At 33.0% G+C, this 19,929-nt stretch overlaps 1 protein-coding gene across 10 annotated transcripts in view; it reads left to right on the plus strand.

Annotated features, from left to right (window-relative positions):
* The window catches only part of LOC149807401 (dynein axonemal intermediate chain 3-like), a 135,589-nt gene extending 115,920 nt beyond the window's left edge, over nt 1–19,669 (plus strand). For 8 of the 10 annotated variants that reach the window (XM_089966322.1, XM_089966335.1, XM_089966308.1 and 5 more), the window contains 5 exons: nt 1,385–1,423; nt 5,201–5,405; nt 7,374–7,465; nt 10,370–10,492; nt 18,808–19,669. In XM_089966322.1, the coding sequence (XP_089822448.1) occupies nt 1,385–1,423; nt 5,201–5,405; nt 7,374–7,465; nt 10,370–10,492; nt 18,808–18,948 (600 nt within the window). In that variant the 3' untranslated portion in view covers nt 18,949–19,669. The remainder of the gene's footprint in view (nt 1–1,384; nt 1,424–5,200; nt 5,406–7,373; nt 7,466–10,369; nt 10,493–18,807) is intronic. The other 2 variants (XM_089966348.1, XM_089966353.1) reach the window with 1 other exon arrangement.
* The last annotated feature ends 260 nt before the right edge of the window (nt 19,670–19,929 follow it).

Raw genomic sequence — 19,929 nt, forward strand, 5'->3', positions numbered from 1 at the left:
TTTGAATACCAAAATGGATATTTTGATATCCCTGTTTCAAGAAGCAGGTGGTATGTATGACTGAATTTCTCCATATTTGTGGTCCTATATCGATCCTTCTGTAGAGCCTTGTCAGGCTACAATTCTTACAATGCTTATTAACATCAAACTTTCACTGTGAGGCATCTTGGGATGAGCTTGTAGTGCACATCAAAATTGGCTCACTGTGACATACTTTCCAGGATTTGTTGTTGTTTGGGGTTTAATGCCATATCTCTGCACAGGATAGCTATACATGGCAGCTAGTATAACTGGTGAAGGAAGAACCCAGGAAAACCATGGTAAAAACCACCAACCCACAGAAAGCTTTCTCACATACCCACATTGGTTGAGCCTGAGTCTTGAATAATTTTTTTAAAAAATGTTATGTCCAGGCTCTGATTCTAATCAGTTTTTACCTATAGGCACCAAATTTGTGTTTATGGTTCATCTTGAGAAGTCTCTCCTCTATCCAAAAACATTTCACAATTGCTTAAAATTTGTGTGTATGCTCCCTTTCTGCACTGCAGCTCCTAAACTGCTACACTGTTACCATCGGCCTTGCCATTTGTGCATCTTGAGATGAGCATCTCTTGTTGACAATACTAGGTCACTGTGACCTTCTTTTCAGGATTTAACATACAAATTGGTTACAGTTATGTCTGGGCTCTAATTCCAGCACCTTTTAACATTTTTCTGCCAGACTTACACTTACAGAATAAAAGTGTCAATTACACCAAAATATGGGTCACCATGACCTCTTTTCCGCAATTTTGAACATTACTTGAAGATTGTACATGTATCTTAATTTTATCACCTTTAAATCAGTTACCACCAAAGCTGCATTGTAATCAGGTTTGCTATGACCTCTCTATGATTAAATGAAGACTTTTGATGATAGTGACTTGCACCATAGAATCAGTTGTTTTTTGTGAGCTCCAGCTTATCAAGAATTTTAATTCATCAGAGCAGTGTAGATGAGGAAGTATATATTACAAATACATGTATGTAGATATCAGAATCTTCTTAGCATTTAGTTGCTTCTGTAAATGTTTAGCAGAGTATTACTATAAAGTGTCAGATGAAAAGAAAATACATTGATATGTATTAGGAAAACATAATAGCTAAGACTATGATCTTGTCCAATTTAAAGTTACGTATCTTCTGAAAATAATAATAAATTTTCTTGCAATTTATTTATTACTATGATGCATCTATGCTATTAATGGAAAGTTTACTTATCTTAATTTAGATGTTAATTAAAACAAAAAATTGGATTTAAGTAGTTTAGTATCTTTTTTTAATTCTTACCTTTAATAGTACATATAATGCTCAACTTTATTTCATAGACAAATCTATTTTATAGGATTTTAAAATTGACCCTGCAGAGAATGAAGCATTAAAGGTAGAAATATGGAATGGGCTCTAACAGGGTTTTGGTTTGTGTTGCTTGTGTTTAACACTGGTATGTCATGGAAGTGAAGGTGAATACTGTACATTTGACACTAATAGACATTGAACTTGTTATTATGGTGGTCTTATTTAATCTGAGTGATTTAATTATGATTGGAATTACTTTCTTTGTTTCCATGATGCATTTCTGCACATTGTTACCATGTACACATTTATATGTTTGACCTAGATAAGTTGTATCCCTGTTTTTGACCTTAAATAAACAATCCAGGTCATTAAGGTACAGTTCATTTTTTACATGGATCAAATCCCACATCCATATTCACTGAATTTCCATAAAGTTGGTTTTGCTTGACGTATGTATGGTAATCATAAGTAACAAAAATTGCTGGTACAAATTTTCAAATTTCAAATAGTGTTTATAACTAAAAATGATCTTGTCACATGGAACCAGTTTATCACCAGGATCAGAATATTCAACTATTCAAATACAAATTTTTTCCATCTTTAAAAAAAATGATTGCCAAAATAAATATCAAAGTTCTATTGGTAATGCAGTACTTCCATCCTGATGGATGCCTTTTTTTTAGCAGTTGTTCAGTAAAATAGATCATGACCAATACACAGAAGTTGTCATTTTATAATGACTACAAAATTAATCTCTAACAGTCTCCATTCAGGTTGAATTTTAACCTGAGTAGTTACAGATATCCATTGGAAAAACTATCATGCAGAATTCTTTTACTATACATAGGTTAAAAAATTGACTTGTGTTTAACTATTCCTCTGCTATTAGTCATTTACCTTTTACAATTGATTTTGAGTATCACTTTTTATACTGAGTGTTTCTTAGACAAATAATCAGAGTCATTGGGTACTAATATCATCAGTTTTGTTACAACAATGAATATAAACCTGACAGAAAAATGATAAAGGAATGAAACCTATTCAAAACTATTGGGTAGTTGATCATGGATAAACTTACTGTTCAGGAGGTTATTTTTACTGCTGTAGAAAACATCTTTTAAAAATTACAGTAAATAAGGGAGATTTTCATTTCTTCAGTGTTAATTTTTACAGATTAAGTCGGAAAACAAGCCTGTGTAAAAATGCATGTTACTGTTTACATGTTTAATTTTGTATGGATGGAGTAGAGGTGGAAAAATTTGTTGTATGTAAAAACAATACCCAATTTGAGGTGTGACAAAAGTAAGGACTCTTATGGCAGTAAGACCTAAGAGAGTGGATTGGTTATATATTTTGTGGGATTTCATTCATTTGTGTTGAGTGATCATGTGGTAATTGTGTTGATAATTGTATTTGTGTGTTGATTGAACATGCATTGGTGATAGCTGAATCCTAAAAATTAATATTTATTTTGAGAGCTGATATTGTATTATCATGGCATGGTGCTTGAAGTGAACATAATATCATGGTATCTCTTTTGTGAGTTGATGTGAGTTTTCCATGAGATGGGGTTTGAAGTGAACACAGTATCATGGTATCTCTTTTGTGAGTTGATGTGAGTTTTCCATGAGATGGGGTTTGAAGTGAACACAATATCATGGTATCTCTTTTGTGAGTTGATGTGAGTTTTCCATGAGATGGGGTTTGAAGTGAACACAATATCATGGTATCTCTTTTGTGAGTTGATGTGAGTTTTCCATGAAATGGGGTTTGAAGTGAACACAATAACATGGTATCTTTTTCTCAACAATATAGTACAGAATGCATGCAGACAGAGTTGAATATGAGCTGAGAAAAATATCAAAGAGAAAAGCATAGTAAATGTTTGTGTATTGCAGTAGTCATGTATCAGTATAGTCTCAGTTATTAATTGTTTAGCATATACACTAAGAAAATTTTATGTATGTGATTCAAATTTGTTATTACAGAAGGTAAATGTAGCTTTTTTTTCCTTTTGCAACTTTCTTCTACAAACAACTGCCTTTTCCCTAGCAATTTTCTAATCTTATAAAACCTGATTCATCTCCTACAGCAAAGATAAAAGGCATCAGAAAGTCCAATAATATATCAAATCATGGTCAGAGAGTTAATATCAATTCACAGTACATTTAATAATGGTCAGAGAGTTAATATCAATTCACAGTACATTTAATCATGGTCAAAGAGTTAATATCAATTCACAGTACATTTAATAATGGTCAAAGAGTTAATATCAATTCACAGTACATTTAATCATGGTCAAAGAGTTAATATCAATTCACAGTACATTTAATCATGGTCAGAGAGTTAATATCAATTCACAGTACATTTAATCATGGTCAAAGAGTTAATATCAATTCACAGTACATTTAAATGCTATAATCTGTATCAAAATGTCAACATAACTGACTCAGTCTTTAAAAGGAAACACATAAGTCTCATTTCAGTTAATTTAAGTAAAAATGACAGCAATAAGAAACATTCATTTTCATTTAAGACCATGTAGGACTTGGGATGAATGTGTCGGTACATTTTAATGGAAATCCTTCTGGTAGTTTAGTAGCAATAATAAACATACTGACGGACAGATGATGGACATGCTCCTCCTATGACCAGTAGAGCTAAAATGTCTTGCTACTTTGAAAGAATTCAGTGAAAGAATGATGATGCAAAGGGCAAAATAACATAATCAACCTGTGTCAGGCATTCAGGTTGTTGAAACATTCACTGGTGGATGTGATTCATTCAATCAGTGCTTGTTTGTTTTGTATAGTCCATATTTAATTTAACAAAACATACTTAGATTTCTGCCTTTGTTGTTGATTCAGTTGAGAAGGATAAAAATGGCGCCACTCAGACATTTAGGTTGAAAATGTTATTAATGCTACTTGACCTGAATGGAAGGTCATGTTAAAATTAGATTTTCAGTGAAAGACTTCATGTGGTGTCTAGTTGTCCTAAATGCAAAATTGTGCCAATGTAACCTCTAGTATTGTCACAAAGGTGGCAGCTTTAAAATCTTGTTTTTACTGCTTCACATTGAGGGAAATCTACAGTGAAACCATACTATAACAACTTCATTATACCACATATTTGGATATACCAATTGTGCAGTGGCTTCCGGAATTTTGCAGTAATTAAAACAATATCATTAGGCACTACAGAGTTTTAGTGCCAAAGTAAGCAAGAGTTTGGATTAATAATTTGGCAAGTTGTGTTGTGTCCATTAAGAAAAAAATATCTTCTCACATATTTTTTAAAAAGATGTTAGCTCCTTAACAAGGGATTTTTGTTGATTGATTTGTATAGTTGTTTATAATATCAGCATCATAATAATAGTTTGCCAATAATATTACTCTATGATGACATGATCGTATTAGTTAGAAAATAAATATTTGTATAAAGCTCAGTGGATTAATTTTATTAATTGCAACATGCAAGCATTTATTTAGCTGTGAATTATATATTTTTGTGTGATGATCTTATGATTACATAAGCTTAACAAACACACATTATCGTTTCAAAGATGTATTTTTGTGAATGTATCAAGAACCCTTAAATATATTTTGTATAGAATATACATATATTAACTGAACTCAACATATAACGGTATGTACGTTGGATACCTTAATATTGAAATGAAATTTCAAATATTGTGAGATATATGTAATGTTAATGACTGCCCATCTACTAACACTTTAGATGTAAATTCATAAATGCAAATAAGGTACCTCATGGTTTTTGTGGTTGTTTTTTCCAATATCTCTTTTATATCAATCAAAATCTTTCCCTTAAATTTCACATAGTGTTTCTATCTTTCCAGAGTGGACCAATTCTTCAGTCTTGTGCCAACTCGATCCGCTTCACGGTAGGACACTGGTCCCCTTCCAGGCCCGGGGTCTTCTACATTGCCAAGATGGATGGCAGTGTGGATGTATGGGACCTTCTTGACAAGACCCATGAACCCTCACTCACACAGAGTGTTTCACCTACCTCCATTACCACCATTTTTCCCTGGCCAATTTCACGTAAGTTGTTTCTTGATTGATGAGGTATTGTTAGGTCTTTGCTCTCATATTCAGGCAAAACACTTATACCAGAGGTTCATAAAGTTTTGGCTTGCTGTTGGACATTTGATTTTTTGTATTGAGAGTTTTTTGGCAGGGGGGCTAGAATAGCAGGACTGTTCTGAAATTTCTACCAACTGTTAATTGTTTGGACTTGTAAACATTTCCATCGATAAAGGAAGTGAAACATTACTGAAATAAAGATCCATAAACAACTGTGTAAGTGAAGTATTTGTTATATTTTGAATTAAAAAGCTGGAAGTTGAGATCACTGCATTTCTTTTTGGACTGTTTTCTCTCTAGAATGTCAAGCTTTTTGCCCATGATACTAAAAAGTAGTTTAGAGTTAGTGCAATTGACACAGAAAAGGAACATGTATTGATATGCTGTAAAAAATACATGCTTTGCACAAAATTAGATTTTGTAATTTTTGAAACCTTTCTTTTTGTTTAGTTTTGTTTTAGCAACAGCAGCTGCCTTAGACTATCTTTTGGGTCTCATCATTTGTTGATAAAAGATATTCAAGCAAGATCCATGGATAACACTGTCTAATCTCTAATGATGTCAAAATATTTCCCATCAATAAAATTAAAATTCATTAGCTGACAGCTCATTCAAGGACTAGTACTTGTAAATAAGAAAAATAGATATTTTGAAATAACATTGTCAAAGCTTCTTTTGCCAGATCTGAAACTTTATTGAACATGGTAACATTCCACATGGTTTACCAGGGTGGACGTTCAAAAGTTTTAAAGACCAGGATTAAGAACATTTTTCTTTGACATATCTCGTCACATTCAGTGGCTTGTTATATCTCAGCCATGAAAACTGGTACTTGCTGTTTAAACTTCTTGCCTACTTTGGATTCAAATTTTCATCCCAATCATGTATATTTCTCTTATTTATGATAGATAATGCTTGTTGTGTATTTTTATGATCATAGATAACATAGGGGAAAATGATAGTGCTGTGGTATTCCTGAGACTAACATACATTGTTATATACTTTATGTTCTTATTCTTAATTAAGTACTTTAATCAGAGGGCATTTACCATAACAGATTTATTTTATTATTACTATGAACAACCAGTTACAAAACATGAATTATGTGCTTTGTTTCCTTGATTGATTTTTGTATTCCTATGTTCTCTGTGTCATTTAGTGTATTTGAAACAAAGTTGTAAAGGTATTTAATCTAACAGCAATGTCAGGAATGTAAAGTGAAGACCATTTGATGCTTATGCATGGCAGTATGGTTGTAGCATTGTATTTCTTAATCTGCTTTGTTGGTGGAAGCTGAAAATCAGAATTAGAGATTAAGACCAATCATCAAAGCAGTTTGACACCTTTTACACCAAAATTTCCATTTCAAGCTTGTTTTGTTTGATAGTTTGAAATGATTAAATTTTACAGATGTGATGTTAAATATAAGATAAAGAATAAGATCTATGTTTATAACTAAATGTGTTGCAGGATTATTTTACAGTTAGTCAAAATATTGTTACTGTCATTCATGTCAAGGATATATAAGGGTTCCTGGTACCTGACCTATACACTATATACTGATATAGGGAATGAATAACACACCTAAAAAGATAGCATGGAGGGCATTCAGATAGCTTTGTCTAAAAATTGCATCAAACTTCTAACTTAAAATAGTGTGGAATGTTTGAAACTCAGTTATCTCAAGAAGAACTCGAAGATTTCATTGCTTTCAAAAAGTAACTTTTCCATCCTGTACTAATCAGAGTAAAATTTTTACAACTTCTTAGCATCATTTAATTTGTGCCCAGTTTATTTTGATTTCATGAACTTTAATATAATTGAATTGAATTTTATTTCTTTTTTGGAGGGAATTGAAATAATTCCATTTCATTTCTATGATTTAAACAAAGTTAAAATAACCTAATTTTGATTTACCAACTTCAGACAAACAACACCTTCTTGCTGTTGGAGATTCAGCAGGTACTCTGCACATACTGGAGATTCCATGGAGCCTGAAACACTCTACAACTAATGAGGTCTGCCAGATTTCAGTCACATTTGCTAAATAGCGAGAGTCACATTTTTAGTAATTTTGTATTGACAGATATTTTCCATAGGGAGGCAAATTTGTACCTTTTTGTATACTTTTCTTTTGGCTTTGCTGGGGACAGACAAAGAGAATTTACGGGATGGCCAGTTTGTCCAATCATAAGTACAAGTTTGTTATCACTTACTCCTCCTAAAAATCTTGGAAGATTGTCTTAAAACTTTACACACACACACATTCATCAAAAGGTCTAGTTGGTCCTAAATGAAAATGGTACCACGGATATGCCATATGGCCACCACAACAGCCATCTTGAAAATCTTTTTATCAATGCTTCTTTGAATGGATGGTCATGTCAACATGGAGTTTTCACTAAAAGATGTTAGTCCTAAATGACAGTAGTATCAATATTATGCTCATTATGGCCACCATGGTAGGCAGCTTGAAGGTAATGTCATCCTTTTCAATGGAAAGTCATATTGATTTGACGTTTTCGGAAGAAGTCTTCTTATGATGTCTAGTTGGTCTTAAATGAAAATGATTCAAATGCACATCAAAATATGGCTGCCACAATGGACACTGTGGTTTTTTTTTTTTATTGGTGCTCAACTTGAATGGATGGACATTTCATAAGGGGGGTTTTCTCTAAAAGACTTCCTGGATCTAAGTAAAACTGGTGCCAATCTAAAATACAGCATTGTCAACATTGCTGTCATCTTAAACATCTTTTCATTGCTATGCCTTCTAAAAGGAAATTCATATTGCTGAGGTTTTAACTGGAAGACTTTTTAGATCATATAGCCAATAGGGCCACCACAGTGCCTATCTTGAACATCTTATCGTTACTCCTTCTAGATCGAAAGTCATAACAGCATTGGGTTCTCACCAGATGACTTCTTATGTTGTCTAGTTGGCATCAAATGATAATAGTGCTGGTATAATATCCAGTATGGTCACTGTGGTATTCATCTTAACAGTCTTATTATTACTACTCCTCCTAAATGGAAAGAATTGTCAACAAGTACAGTAATTATGACATCTGGTTGGCCCTAAAGGAAACTGATATCAGTATGACATCAAGTATGGCTACTATAAAGAACATTGTGTCACTGATTCTCCTGAATGAATGTTCATAGTAACATAGGGTTTTCACCAAATGTCTTATAATGGCCTTTAGTGTCTTAAATGAAAATGGTACAAGTCTCGCATCCAATATGGCTATCATTGTTGCTAACTTGAAAATCTTATGGATCAAGAATATCAGAGATGGTTTCAACACCCAGCAGTTAAAAAGAAGAAATTGTTGTATATTGACTTCAGGAAATTCTTTCTGAGCTTAAAATGTAAATTCCTTTGAGGGATTCTTGTCTTACCCATGTAGTATCAATTTCTTTCTCCACATAACAGTTTATTCAAATTATGATCTTTTTTGAAGAGAATTTGGAAAGAAGTCTATTCTGTTCTTCCTTCTTTTAATTTTCATTCTACCTATTCTTGGTGCTATCAGGCAATCAAAAGTGTCTGTCCATCCCTGGCACCATCGTTTGTGTTTGCACTTTCTTAATGGACTTTTATTTCACATTTATGTTCATCACAATTTTATAGTAGTAGATTGTATACCTTTATCTGTTTCCTTTTCAGAGAGTCATCAGTGATTTCAGTGTAATTGCATCGTATGATGAAATAATGATTGGTGGATTTATTTTCCCTGTTTGTCAGTTTTAGGCCTTGTAGAACCTTGACATTTTTTATTGTCATCAAATTTTCTCAGGCTGTTGATTTCAGAAGTTTTGATAGTGCCATCTTAATCAAATATTCTGTTGCATGCACTCGTTCTACACAAATCTTTCAGGTTTGTGTAGGAGGAGTGCATGCAACAGACCTAAATTTAGAATTGAATACCTAAGTATCAGTGTAAGAAAAATATATTCCTTTCTCAGGAGTAGTATAATTGGTCCAAAAATGAAAATGATGCGAATTTGACCTCCAGCATGGCCACCACTCGGTATACCTCTCCTCCTGAATTGATTTTATTGTCATACTCCTCTAGCAAGTGAAATGTAGGGAGAGTAGTACTGGTATAATCGAGTCAGCTTGTCCATCCATCCATCTTTTATTGTCTAAACTTGAAATATCTTCATGAAACATGGTATACATTGTATGGACTGCATAGTGTGGCTGTAAAAACATGGAGTCAGTCTGATCAGCATTTTAAGAGTTATCACCATTTGTATTACAAATTGTGCAGTAGTGTGGGTGTAACACTCTCATCTGGTTAATATCTTCTTAACCATCTGAGATGTTTTTATGATTTTGTGCCCATGTAATTTGTGGCTTTGTCACATTAATACTTTTAGAATTATCTCCACATACTCTGAAAATTAATTGTACACCAATTTATTTACTGATCTAATGGGGGTATTTTGTAAGGATTCGGTGATTGACAGGTCTAGTTAAAATTTGGTTTTCAGTAGAAATACTACTTAAAGTATACTGATCTAACCGTGTTATTATGACTCCTTCTGATCATTTGATGCATGTTTTTATTATTTGAAACTAATGCTATCTGATCTCCAACATGGCTGCCATGGTGGCCATCTTGAAAATTGTATCACTACTTATCCTCAGTGGATGGTCATACACTAGAAAATTCTTACACTGTGTGGTTGGTTGTTAATAGGCCACTGTTCCAGATGGCTCTCTCAGTGGTTATCTCAAGATACTCATCAACTAGTAAGAATAAAAGCAAGGAATAAACAGACTTCTGATGATCCCTACTAATTCAATTAGGCCTTTCCGTTTGTAGAGGGACATGTGTAGATGAATTTATAAGGCTAGCTCCACAAGACTTATCAAAGTAGAATATTAATATCTCCTAATGTATAACTTATAGCTTACTGGTGTTGCCAACTACTTTGAGAGGGAAGTCAAGAGGCGAGTGTTTGTTGTGGCAAGATGGGATTTCCGTGAGTTGGAGAAGAGAGAGCTAGAGGCAGAACAAAAGAAGAAAGCTGGTGTAAGTTAAACTTTTGTTAGTGTATAATAAATGCCAAGTAGCCTCATTCCCTCCCCATTCTAGACTAGGCCCATCCAGTGTACTGAGTGTGTTGCCCTTTTGGCTTGTCAACCCAGACCCTAGAGTTGTTCTAATCTACCAGTTAAAACCTTTAGAAATGACAAAATATGGCATGTTTTTAGTATTGTTGCACAAAATTCACACCCTAGTTTTAAATTGCTTATATTGTAATTACTATTCATAATAGATACACAAACCCCATATGAAATGTAATTATTGAAGTCTGGACTTTATTATAAGCATCTTTTGAAAGCCACATATATAAATTTATCATATTTGCATTTGTGCAAATACATGTAAAATTACAAACTACCATTGTATTTCACCGCTTTGTTTCATTTTTAATTATAAAGCTCAAGTATGTCACAAATACTTTATTGGTAGGGGTTCAACTTTAGATATGTATGTCTGTTATAACTTTATATCCTGGTTGTGAAAATCACAGGTGCAGAATAGGTAATAGTTTATGAACATCCAGTCAAGAAATACCAGAAACAAGTTTACATTCCCTATAGTCTTCTGATATCTCACAAAGCTTTGTTGTTTTTCCTTTTTTATTCTAGTATATTTATGTCATCTAATGTACACCTATAAGCTTAGTCACATGGTAGGTTCATTTTTTATTGCTTAGAATATTAAGATATATATCCCTTTTTTAAGTATGGGGTTGATATCACATATTCAGCTGCCCAGTAAAAAGCAAAATAAGATCTATGCACCAAACTCACAGGCTATAACCAGAATTTAAATTCATCCGGTGTGACAGGATTCCATTTTCTCACACAGATATTGTAAGTAAAGTCTGCCCCATTTATTCTCTGATCTGCATAAAAATTTGATGTATTGTGCAAGAAATCCTCATAAAAATGGTCTTAAATGGTCTATAAGCATGGTATTCTCCATTTCTGCATTTAATTTTGAAATATTGTTGAAAAGGGCATTGACCAGCTCAAAAACACAGTGACATTAGTGTTTCTGGTAAAACTTTCCCAGCTTCAGCAATCTGGTATACTTCAAAACTTTAAAAATCTTTAAAAACTTTGTTATACTTCAAAACTCTAAAAATCATTGTCTTCTTTGCTATCATCAGTCAGTATTTGCTGAAGGAAATCATTTTCTGAAGATGAACCATATTGGGTTTAACCATTTTGGATTTTCTAGGCAGTCTGTATTTTAAACAATTTGTAAAACTTTCTTGATGAATGCAGGGTTAAAACTATGACAGAACGCTGTTCCAGGGTGCAATGTAGCAATCAACTTTTTTTAAAACAACTTTTCATGTCAAGTCACAGTACCCAGATGTGTAAACAGTTGCCTACCTGAAGAACAACAACCATATGTTGTGAAAAGCACTATGAGACATGTACCAACAAAACAAATGATGTTGCAACTTGTAGTTTAAGGGTTAATATCCAGATCCATGCCTCACCTTAAAAAGATTGTCTCCATACTTTATGTAAAACTATAAGTTTTGTGTACAAAGTGAAGCACATGAAATGTAAAAAAATACTATTTTTATTTTCTGTATTTCGTCTGTAGACTATACTTACGGCTCAGTTCTCCACAAATAACAATGAGCTGCTTATGTGTTTAATGCTCATTTCTCAAACAGTATAATATATTATTATTAGGGGCTATGTGTTTAATGCCCATTGCTGACACTTACAGTATAGTATATTATTATTAGGGGTTATATGTTTAATGCCCATTGCTGACACTTACAGTAGAATATATGATTATTAGGGGCTATATGTTTAATGCCAATTGCTGACACTTACAATATAATATATGATTATTAGGGGCTATGTGTTTAATGCCCATTGCTGACACAGTATAATATATATGTTTTGGGCATCTCTGTCTTACTGCCCAAATAATGGCGCTACTTTAGTTCCATTGGGTATCTTCTATAATTGTTATGCATCCACTGTTGTGAAGTACTCAAAAAGAATGCTAAAAGCTTTAGTTTTCCTGGAGACAAAAATTATTCTGATTAAATTAATAAAGAAAAACTATTTAAAGTGAAATTGAATAATAATTCAAGTGAACAGAGTCAAACATAATTGTTGCTGAAGTTCATTGTAGAACATAAACTATTTTGGTAATGAGTAGTAATTAACACCATGATCTAAAAACAACATTGCTTTAAGTCAAGTGGAATTAAATGTTTTAGTAAACAAAGTCATATATTGTTGCTGAAGTACAGTATAAGGTACACACTATTTCAAGAGACAAATAAGCAGAAAATTTTAGTCAATAACTTACTGTATTTCTAAAATTATACTGCAGTTGGTTACATTGTTTTCAAATAGTAAGAATTTTTATAACCCTTAGAGGTAAGTGGAATCTGAGTCAGCACAAGTGACTGTCTAGAAACCCTTAGTGCCAGCATGTGACAAAATTTGAGCCCTGGTGCCTAGCTATGGGACTTAGAGCTGCCATCACAAAATGTCTTGACAGAATAACTTCAGGTGTTCTTTCTACATAGAATTCTTTAAAAATCAGGTTTAGACCCTAATCTTCAGGTGCAGTGTGCAATATACAGCAGATCTGGGTCCTTGATACTCACTGTTTGCTATGAATTATACAAGAGCAAGTAAGTATGCTTTACTGTGAAATTGCATCTGTGCCCGTCTTTTTTTTTTTCAACCCTTGTCTAATCTGTTTAATCAGTAGAATTAATTCTTGAAGATTAACAACCTCATTCAAAATCATTTAGAGACACAAACCCTGCTGTACACGTTAGTTTGGGGTCCATAACTGCTGGCTATGGTATAGAGAAACAGACTACCAAATTATAAACCAAACTACAGTATTGAGAGAAAGTATCTACTGCATGATGTACCTAACTGCATTGTAGGGAGAAAATCCCTATCACATTATGTATTGAACTGTAGTATAATAAGTAATTGTCTACCACATTATGTACCTAACTGCATTGTAGGGAGAAAATCCCTACCACATTATGTATTGAACTGTAGTATATAATAAGGAATTGTCTACCACATTATGTACCTAACTGCAGTGTAGGTAGAAAATCCCTATCACATTATGTATTGAACTGTAGTATAATAAGGAATTGTCTACCACATTATGTATTGAACTGTAGTATATAATAAGGAATTGTCTACCACATTATGTACCTAACTGCAGTGTAGGTAGAAAATCCCTATCACATTATGTATTGAACTGTAGTATAATAAGGAATTTGTCTACCACATTATGTACCAAACTGCATTGTAGGGAGAAAATCCCTATCACGTTATGTATTGAACTGTAGTATAATAAGGAATTGTCAACCACATTATGTATTGAACTGTAGTATAATAAGGAATTGTCTACCACATTATGTACCTAACTGCATTGTAGGGAGAAAATCCCTATCACATCATGTATTGAACTGTAGTATAATAAGTTATTGTCAACCACATTATGTATTGAACTGTAGTATAATAAGTTATTGTCAACCACATTATGTATTGAACTGTAGTATAATATGGAATTGTCTACCACATTATGTACCTAACTGCATTATAGGAAGAAAATCCCTACCACATTATGTATTGAACTGTGGTATAATAAGGAATTGTCTACCACATTATGTACCTAACTGCATTGTAGGGAGAAAATCCCTACCACATTATGTATTGAACTGTGGTAAAATAAGTAATTGTCTACCACATTATGTACCTAACTGCAGTGTAGGTAGAAAATCCTTATCACATTATGTATTGAACTGTAGTATAATAAGGAATTGTCAACCACATTATGTATTGAACTGTAGTATAATAAGGAATTGTCTACCACATTATGTATTGAACTGTAGTATAATAAGGAATTGTCTACCACATTATGTACCAAACTGCATTGTAGGGAGAAAATTCCTACCACATTATGTATTGAACTGTAGTATAATAAGGAATTGTCTACCACATTATGTACCTAACTGCATTGTAGGGAGAAAATCCCTACCACATTATGTATTGAACTGTAGTATAATAAGGAATTGTCTACCACATTATGTATTGAACTGTGGTATAATAAGGAATTGTCTACCACATTATATATCGAACTGCATTGTAGGGAGAAAATCCCTATCACATTATGTATTGAACTGTGGTATAATAAGTAATTGTCTACCACATTTATGTACCTAACTGCATTGTAGGGAGAAAATCCCTACCACATTATGTATTGAACTGTAGTATAATAAGGAATTGTCTACCACATTATGTACCTAACTGCATTGTAGGGAGAAAATCCCTACCACATTATGTATTGAACTGTAGTATAATAAGGAATTGTCTACCACATTATGTATTGAACTGTGGTATAATAAGGAATTGTCTACCACATTATATATCGAACTGCATTGTAGGGAGAAAATCCCTATCACATTATGTATTGAACTGTGGTATAATAAGTAATTGTCTACCACATTTATGTACCTAACTGCATTGTAGGGAGAAAATCCCTACCACATTATGTATTGAACTGTGGTATAATAAGTAATTGTCTACCACATTTATGTACCTAACTGCATTGTGGGGAGAAAATCCCTATCACATTATGTATTGAACTGTAGTATAATTAGGAATTGTCTACCACATATGTATTGAACTGTAGTATAATTAGGAATTGTCTACCACATATGTATTGAACTGTAGTATAATTAGGAATTGTCTACCACATTATGTATTGAACTGTAGTATAATTAGGAATTGTCTACCACATTATGTATTGAACTGTAGTATAATAAGGAATTGTCTACCACATTATGTATTGAACTGTAGTATAATAAGGAATTGTCTACCACATTATGTATTGAAATGTGGTATAATAAGGAAATGTCTACCATGTTATGTACCAAAATGTAGTACTGAGGAACACTTCCGCTGCATTTGGTATTGAACAATGGTATAGTGAGAAAGTGTCTATCATATTTTGTACCAAACTGCCTTATAGAGACACTACCTACTACATCGTATACCAGACTGTGGTATAGAGAGAAATGGCCTATCACATTCTGTACTGAACTGCAATATATGGAGAAACTGCCTAAGTATAGAGGGAAACTTCCTACTGCTTTATATACTGAACCGACCAAGATATGGTGGGAGTGATTGAGAATTCACTGAAGGAGTGTTGGGTGGGGTTTTGGACAAACAAGATGCCAGTCAGATATATATATATATATATATATATATATATATATATATATATATATATATATAAAGAATACAAATCATATGGTGAATAACAGTCCTTTCAGGTGCACTGGATCCAGCAAGGGATCACGTTTGTCAGGGATTGATTAAGATAAATGTAATAAACTGACTATGACCAGTGCAAAACTAGTATCTAGGTAGCCTAAGGGCTTTCAACTCTTAATGAGTATTTTTCAGAGGCAAATACAAAACACAGACAAGACAAACAAATAAAACAGACAAACCATTGTCTTTTTAAAACTTTACATGACTATGACTTGTTGCGGATGCTGAAAGATATTTTATATTGACCTAGAAATCAAAGAGCCATAGCGTCATCTGTTATTTTTTGTAAATGTATGTACGTGCAGATTATATCCCGGATATTTCATTATTATAGTTTATAGGTTATTGGGTGACTAATAAGCAAATTTAGAGAATTATAGAAAAGATAATATGCCAGCTGCAAAAAGTTAATTTTATTTTTGAATGGCTGTCTTTTTCTAGTCTTCTTGGTTTAAATTGCTTGGTATCAATGTTCTAAGGCAGCATATCCAGTATGATTCCTTTTCTTTCCTGGTTTTGGAACTCCATTTGGGGTTGTGAGCAATTGCTATAAGTGTTATATCACTGAAAGTCTGGCCACGGGAGGAGAAGTGTTCTGCGACTGGGCTCCTCTACAGCTTCTTTGTCATCCAATCAGAGCTATGAAGGTTGATCCTTTTGTGATGTTTTTCAGTTTCTCCAACATACTGGATGCTACAGATCTTAAGTGTGATGAGATAAATTACATCCTCTGTTTTGCACGTTTTGTTTGATCCATGTTGTTCAGTTTTTCTCCAGTCATGTCCCAGTTTCTATCATATGTTGGCAGGTTTTGCACCTTTTATTGCCACAGGGGCCACATTGACTAGCGTTAGCTTCGCCCTGACCAGGATGTCTTTGAGGTTTTTGGGTCTCCGGTAGGCTACTACAGGTTTGTTCGGGAGTATTAACTTCAGTCGTCACATGATTCCACGATGGCCAGTGTTTCCCCGATGATTTTACCTACTTTGGGGTTGTCTGGATGGTAGGTCAGGATAAATGGTATCCTATCAGCTTTTCCTTCTCTATATTTTAGTAGGTCATTGCAGTTTGTTTCGCCTTTTGGGTTGCCTCCACAATCCGGTCTTTGTCATAGGCTCAGTAGTAAGTCAGATGTTCGATAACTCTTCAGACCTTTTGTCATATATATATTTTATATATATATATATATATAGATAGTACTAATTTTATTTTATATAACAGTGGGGATTAAGATTGCCACATGCTTAGTGGAAATTATTCATTGCTGTGTTAGAAAATCATTTATTAAGCTATATGTTTCTGAAACTAATGAATTTGTAATGTTTCTTAGCTTGGCGGACTTGAACAGTGTCAGGGAATTAATAACTCAAATACAAATGATTAGGAGCCATAATGCAACTTTGTTGTATCTGAATTCATGTTATAATGAACACATAGCAGGATTCCTCTGGTTTTGGCATTATATTATATAGACATATTACAGTAGTGCTTTACTATTAAAATGGCACCTTATAGCCAGTGTTTTGCTGATGTGCATTAAACCTTACAAATACCATACTACTACTCACTACATTATATCACACCTTTAATATCTTATAGTATAACACAGCTTATAGCCAGCAGTCTACTGATGTGCCATTAAATTCTATAAATACTACTACTCACTATAAAAATAGCGCATAAGGATTAAAGAGTAGTGAAATAGCGGAGGAAGCAATGGACAACTGAGAAAAGACATTGACACAAAAATGTAGGCTGCATTAGTCCTACATGTAAGACCTCAACACTAATAGTTATATTTTGGGCAGATAAATCTTGCTGCCTAAGTAATAGTGCAGTGTAGCATGTTTTGATGTCATCCATCATCGTAACGAAAGTCACATTTTTAGGAATATCTCCCACAACTGGCAGCCAATAACAACGTTTTTCTACAAAGTAAAGTCATAATCTTTTAGTTTTACTTTACTTACTCTGATGTCCTTTCTCTAATAAATTCAAATTCACACAAAAGAAATGGACTTGTTTTCAGTTTCGTTGGCCTACATTTCATTTGGCTGGAAGCGATTGTAGCCAGGAATGCCTAAATCTCGTTAAGTTGAAGTTTGCTTCTTTAACAAAACGAATAAAAATATATTAATATTCAAGAAAGTGTTTAAATAGCTTCATTTCGTTCAAGATCCTTATCATCCTTCTAATCGATTTTGGTATTCCCGGCTTACATCGCATTCCAGCCAACTGAAATAAAGGCCAACAGAACTTGAAAACATGTCTATTTGCTTGTGTGGGAATTTTAATTAAGTAGGAAAAAGACATAAGAGTAAGTAAAGTCTGGCTAAAAAATTATACCTTTAATTTGTAGAAAAGCGCCGATATGAGTTGCCAAGTGTGTGGGATATTCCTGAAAATTTTATTTGTTGTTCTGATTTTTTACACGACATTGGAACATGCTATGTAGCACCATTATTTGGGCAGTAAGACAGAGACGGCCAAAACATAAATATCGGCATCGAAGTCTTACATGTAGAACTAAGGCTGCATAATCCTGATACATATATAGCAAGTCCTTTTCATGAATGATTGTCTGGAGACAGAGCCGTATCAAAGACAAAGTAATAGTGTCCTCTATGGATGATTTTCCCTTATTTGGAGGAATCTCCTGGTCTAGTAGCTGTAAAAAAAAATTTATTAAATAATGAATTATAATAAATATAAATAATAATAATATTTTTTTAATATAATCGCTGAAATAAAGATTTAAATGTTACAACAAACAACCGTGAATGGTGAGGTTCAGAAAGGAAGTTCAAATAAGTTTAAGTACAATGTTCTCTCTATGCATTGTTCACTATCAAAAGTAAGCAAGTGGCATTATTCAGGAACGAAATGCTTGTACAGGTGTTTTGCTTTCATTTATAGACGTATTTGTTATAGAAATGTGCCTGATTAGAGTTGCTCTTTACTACAGTATCTTGTCTTTTTCAGATTGCTCCACAGGTTTTGCTGTCTGAAGAGGAAATTGAGTACCGTATGAAGCAGGAGTACAATCAGTATTTAGAAACAGAAGCAGCCTTCTTGCGGGAACTTGGACTGAAGGATGATGAAGAACCACTTCCTGCAACGTGATACCTTGATTAATTCAGGATTAATGTCTTTATGTAATGTCAAGAGTTATTGATGATCTTATCGCATGGACATATCAAATCATTATGTCTGAGTAGAAACAAATAATTGCATGAATTAAAAAAAAAGATTATTTTAAAAAACATTGTAAGAAGTGTTAAACTAATAAAGAATATTGATATTGGAGATGATTGCTTGACTAATACCATCAAAATAATTTAAGTTTATACATATATGACAAATATTAATATGAGAAAGAAGCTTGATGAATGGCATTCCTTCTAATGATATATATATATATATATATATATATATATATATATATATATATACACACTTACCCAACTTGAAATATTCAACATATTGAAATATTGATACTGTTTATTAATGTGTTTTACTTTATATTGATAAATTTTAATATTATTAGTAATAAGGTTAATTGTATCATATAATAAATGCTCAGTATTTATTTATCAATACATTGTAAAACACTCTGCATATATTTTACTTTACACCATAGCTGTGATGTTCTATTTATATATATTCTATGCTTTATCCAGGATGTAATTTTCAATACATAGTCATTGTTACAAAAATGTATTTGATTTTGTTATTCATGACAATATCATACTTTTGGAAACTTTAAATGTCTAAAGTTGTCTGTGTACAAGATTAGATTTGCAGAGTGAAAAAATACTGTGAAATTAAAGTGTTTTTATAATGACCTTGCTCTGTTTTTGTTTCTCAACAGTACAACTTCTCATGGAAAGTGTACCAAGATATGGAGAAACCTTAAATGAGACCAAACAAGGGAAATTGACAATTATTTCTCTATAATGTATATTTGTGTATATTGCACACACAACTGCAGCAAAATAGCATGAACCCAAATATGTCAACATTTTAAAGGCTTGTAAATCAGGGTCTGTGCATTTTTTATTCTTCTTAGGATTTCAAATGGATGGTATAGAACATGTGGCCTAA

The sequence above is a fragment of the Sinohyriopsis cumingii genome, chromosome 1, assembly GCF_028554795.1.
Source record: "Sinohyriopsis cumingii isolate HCF-2022 chromosome 1, ASM2855479v2, whole genome shotgun sequence".
Classification (NCBI taxonomy): Eukaryota; Metazoa; Mollusca; class Bivalvia; order Unionida; family Unionidae; genus Sinohyriopsis; species Sinohyriopsis cumingii.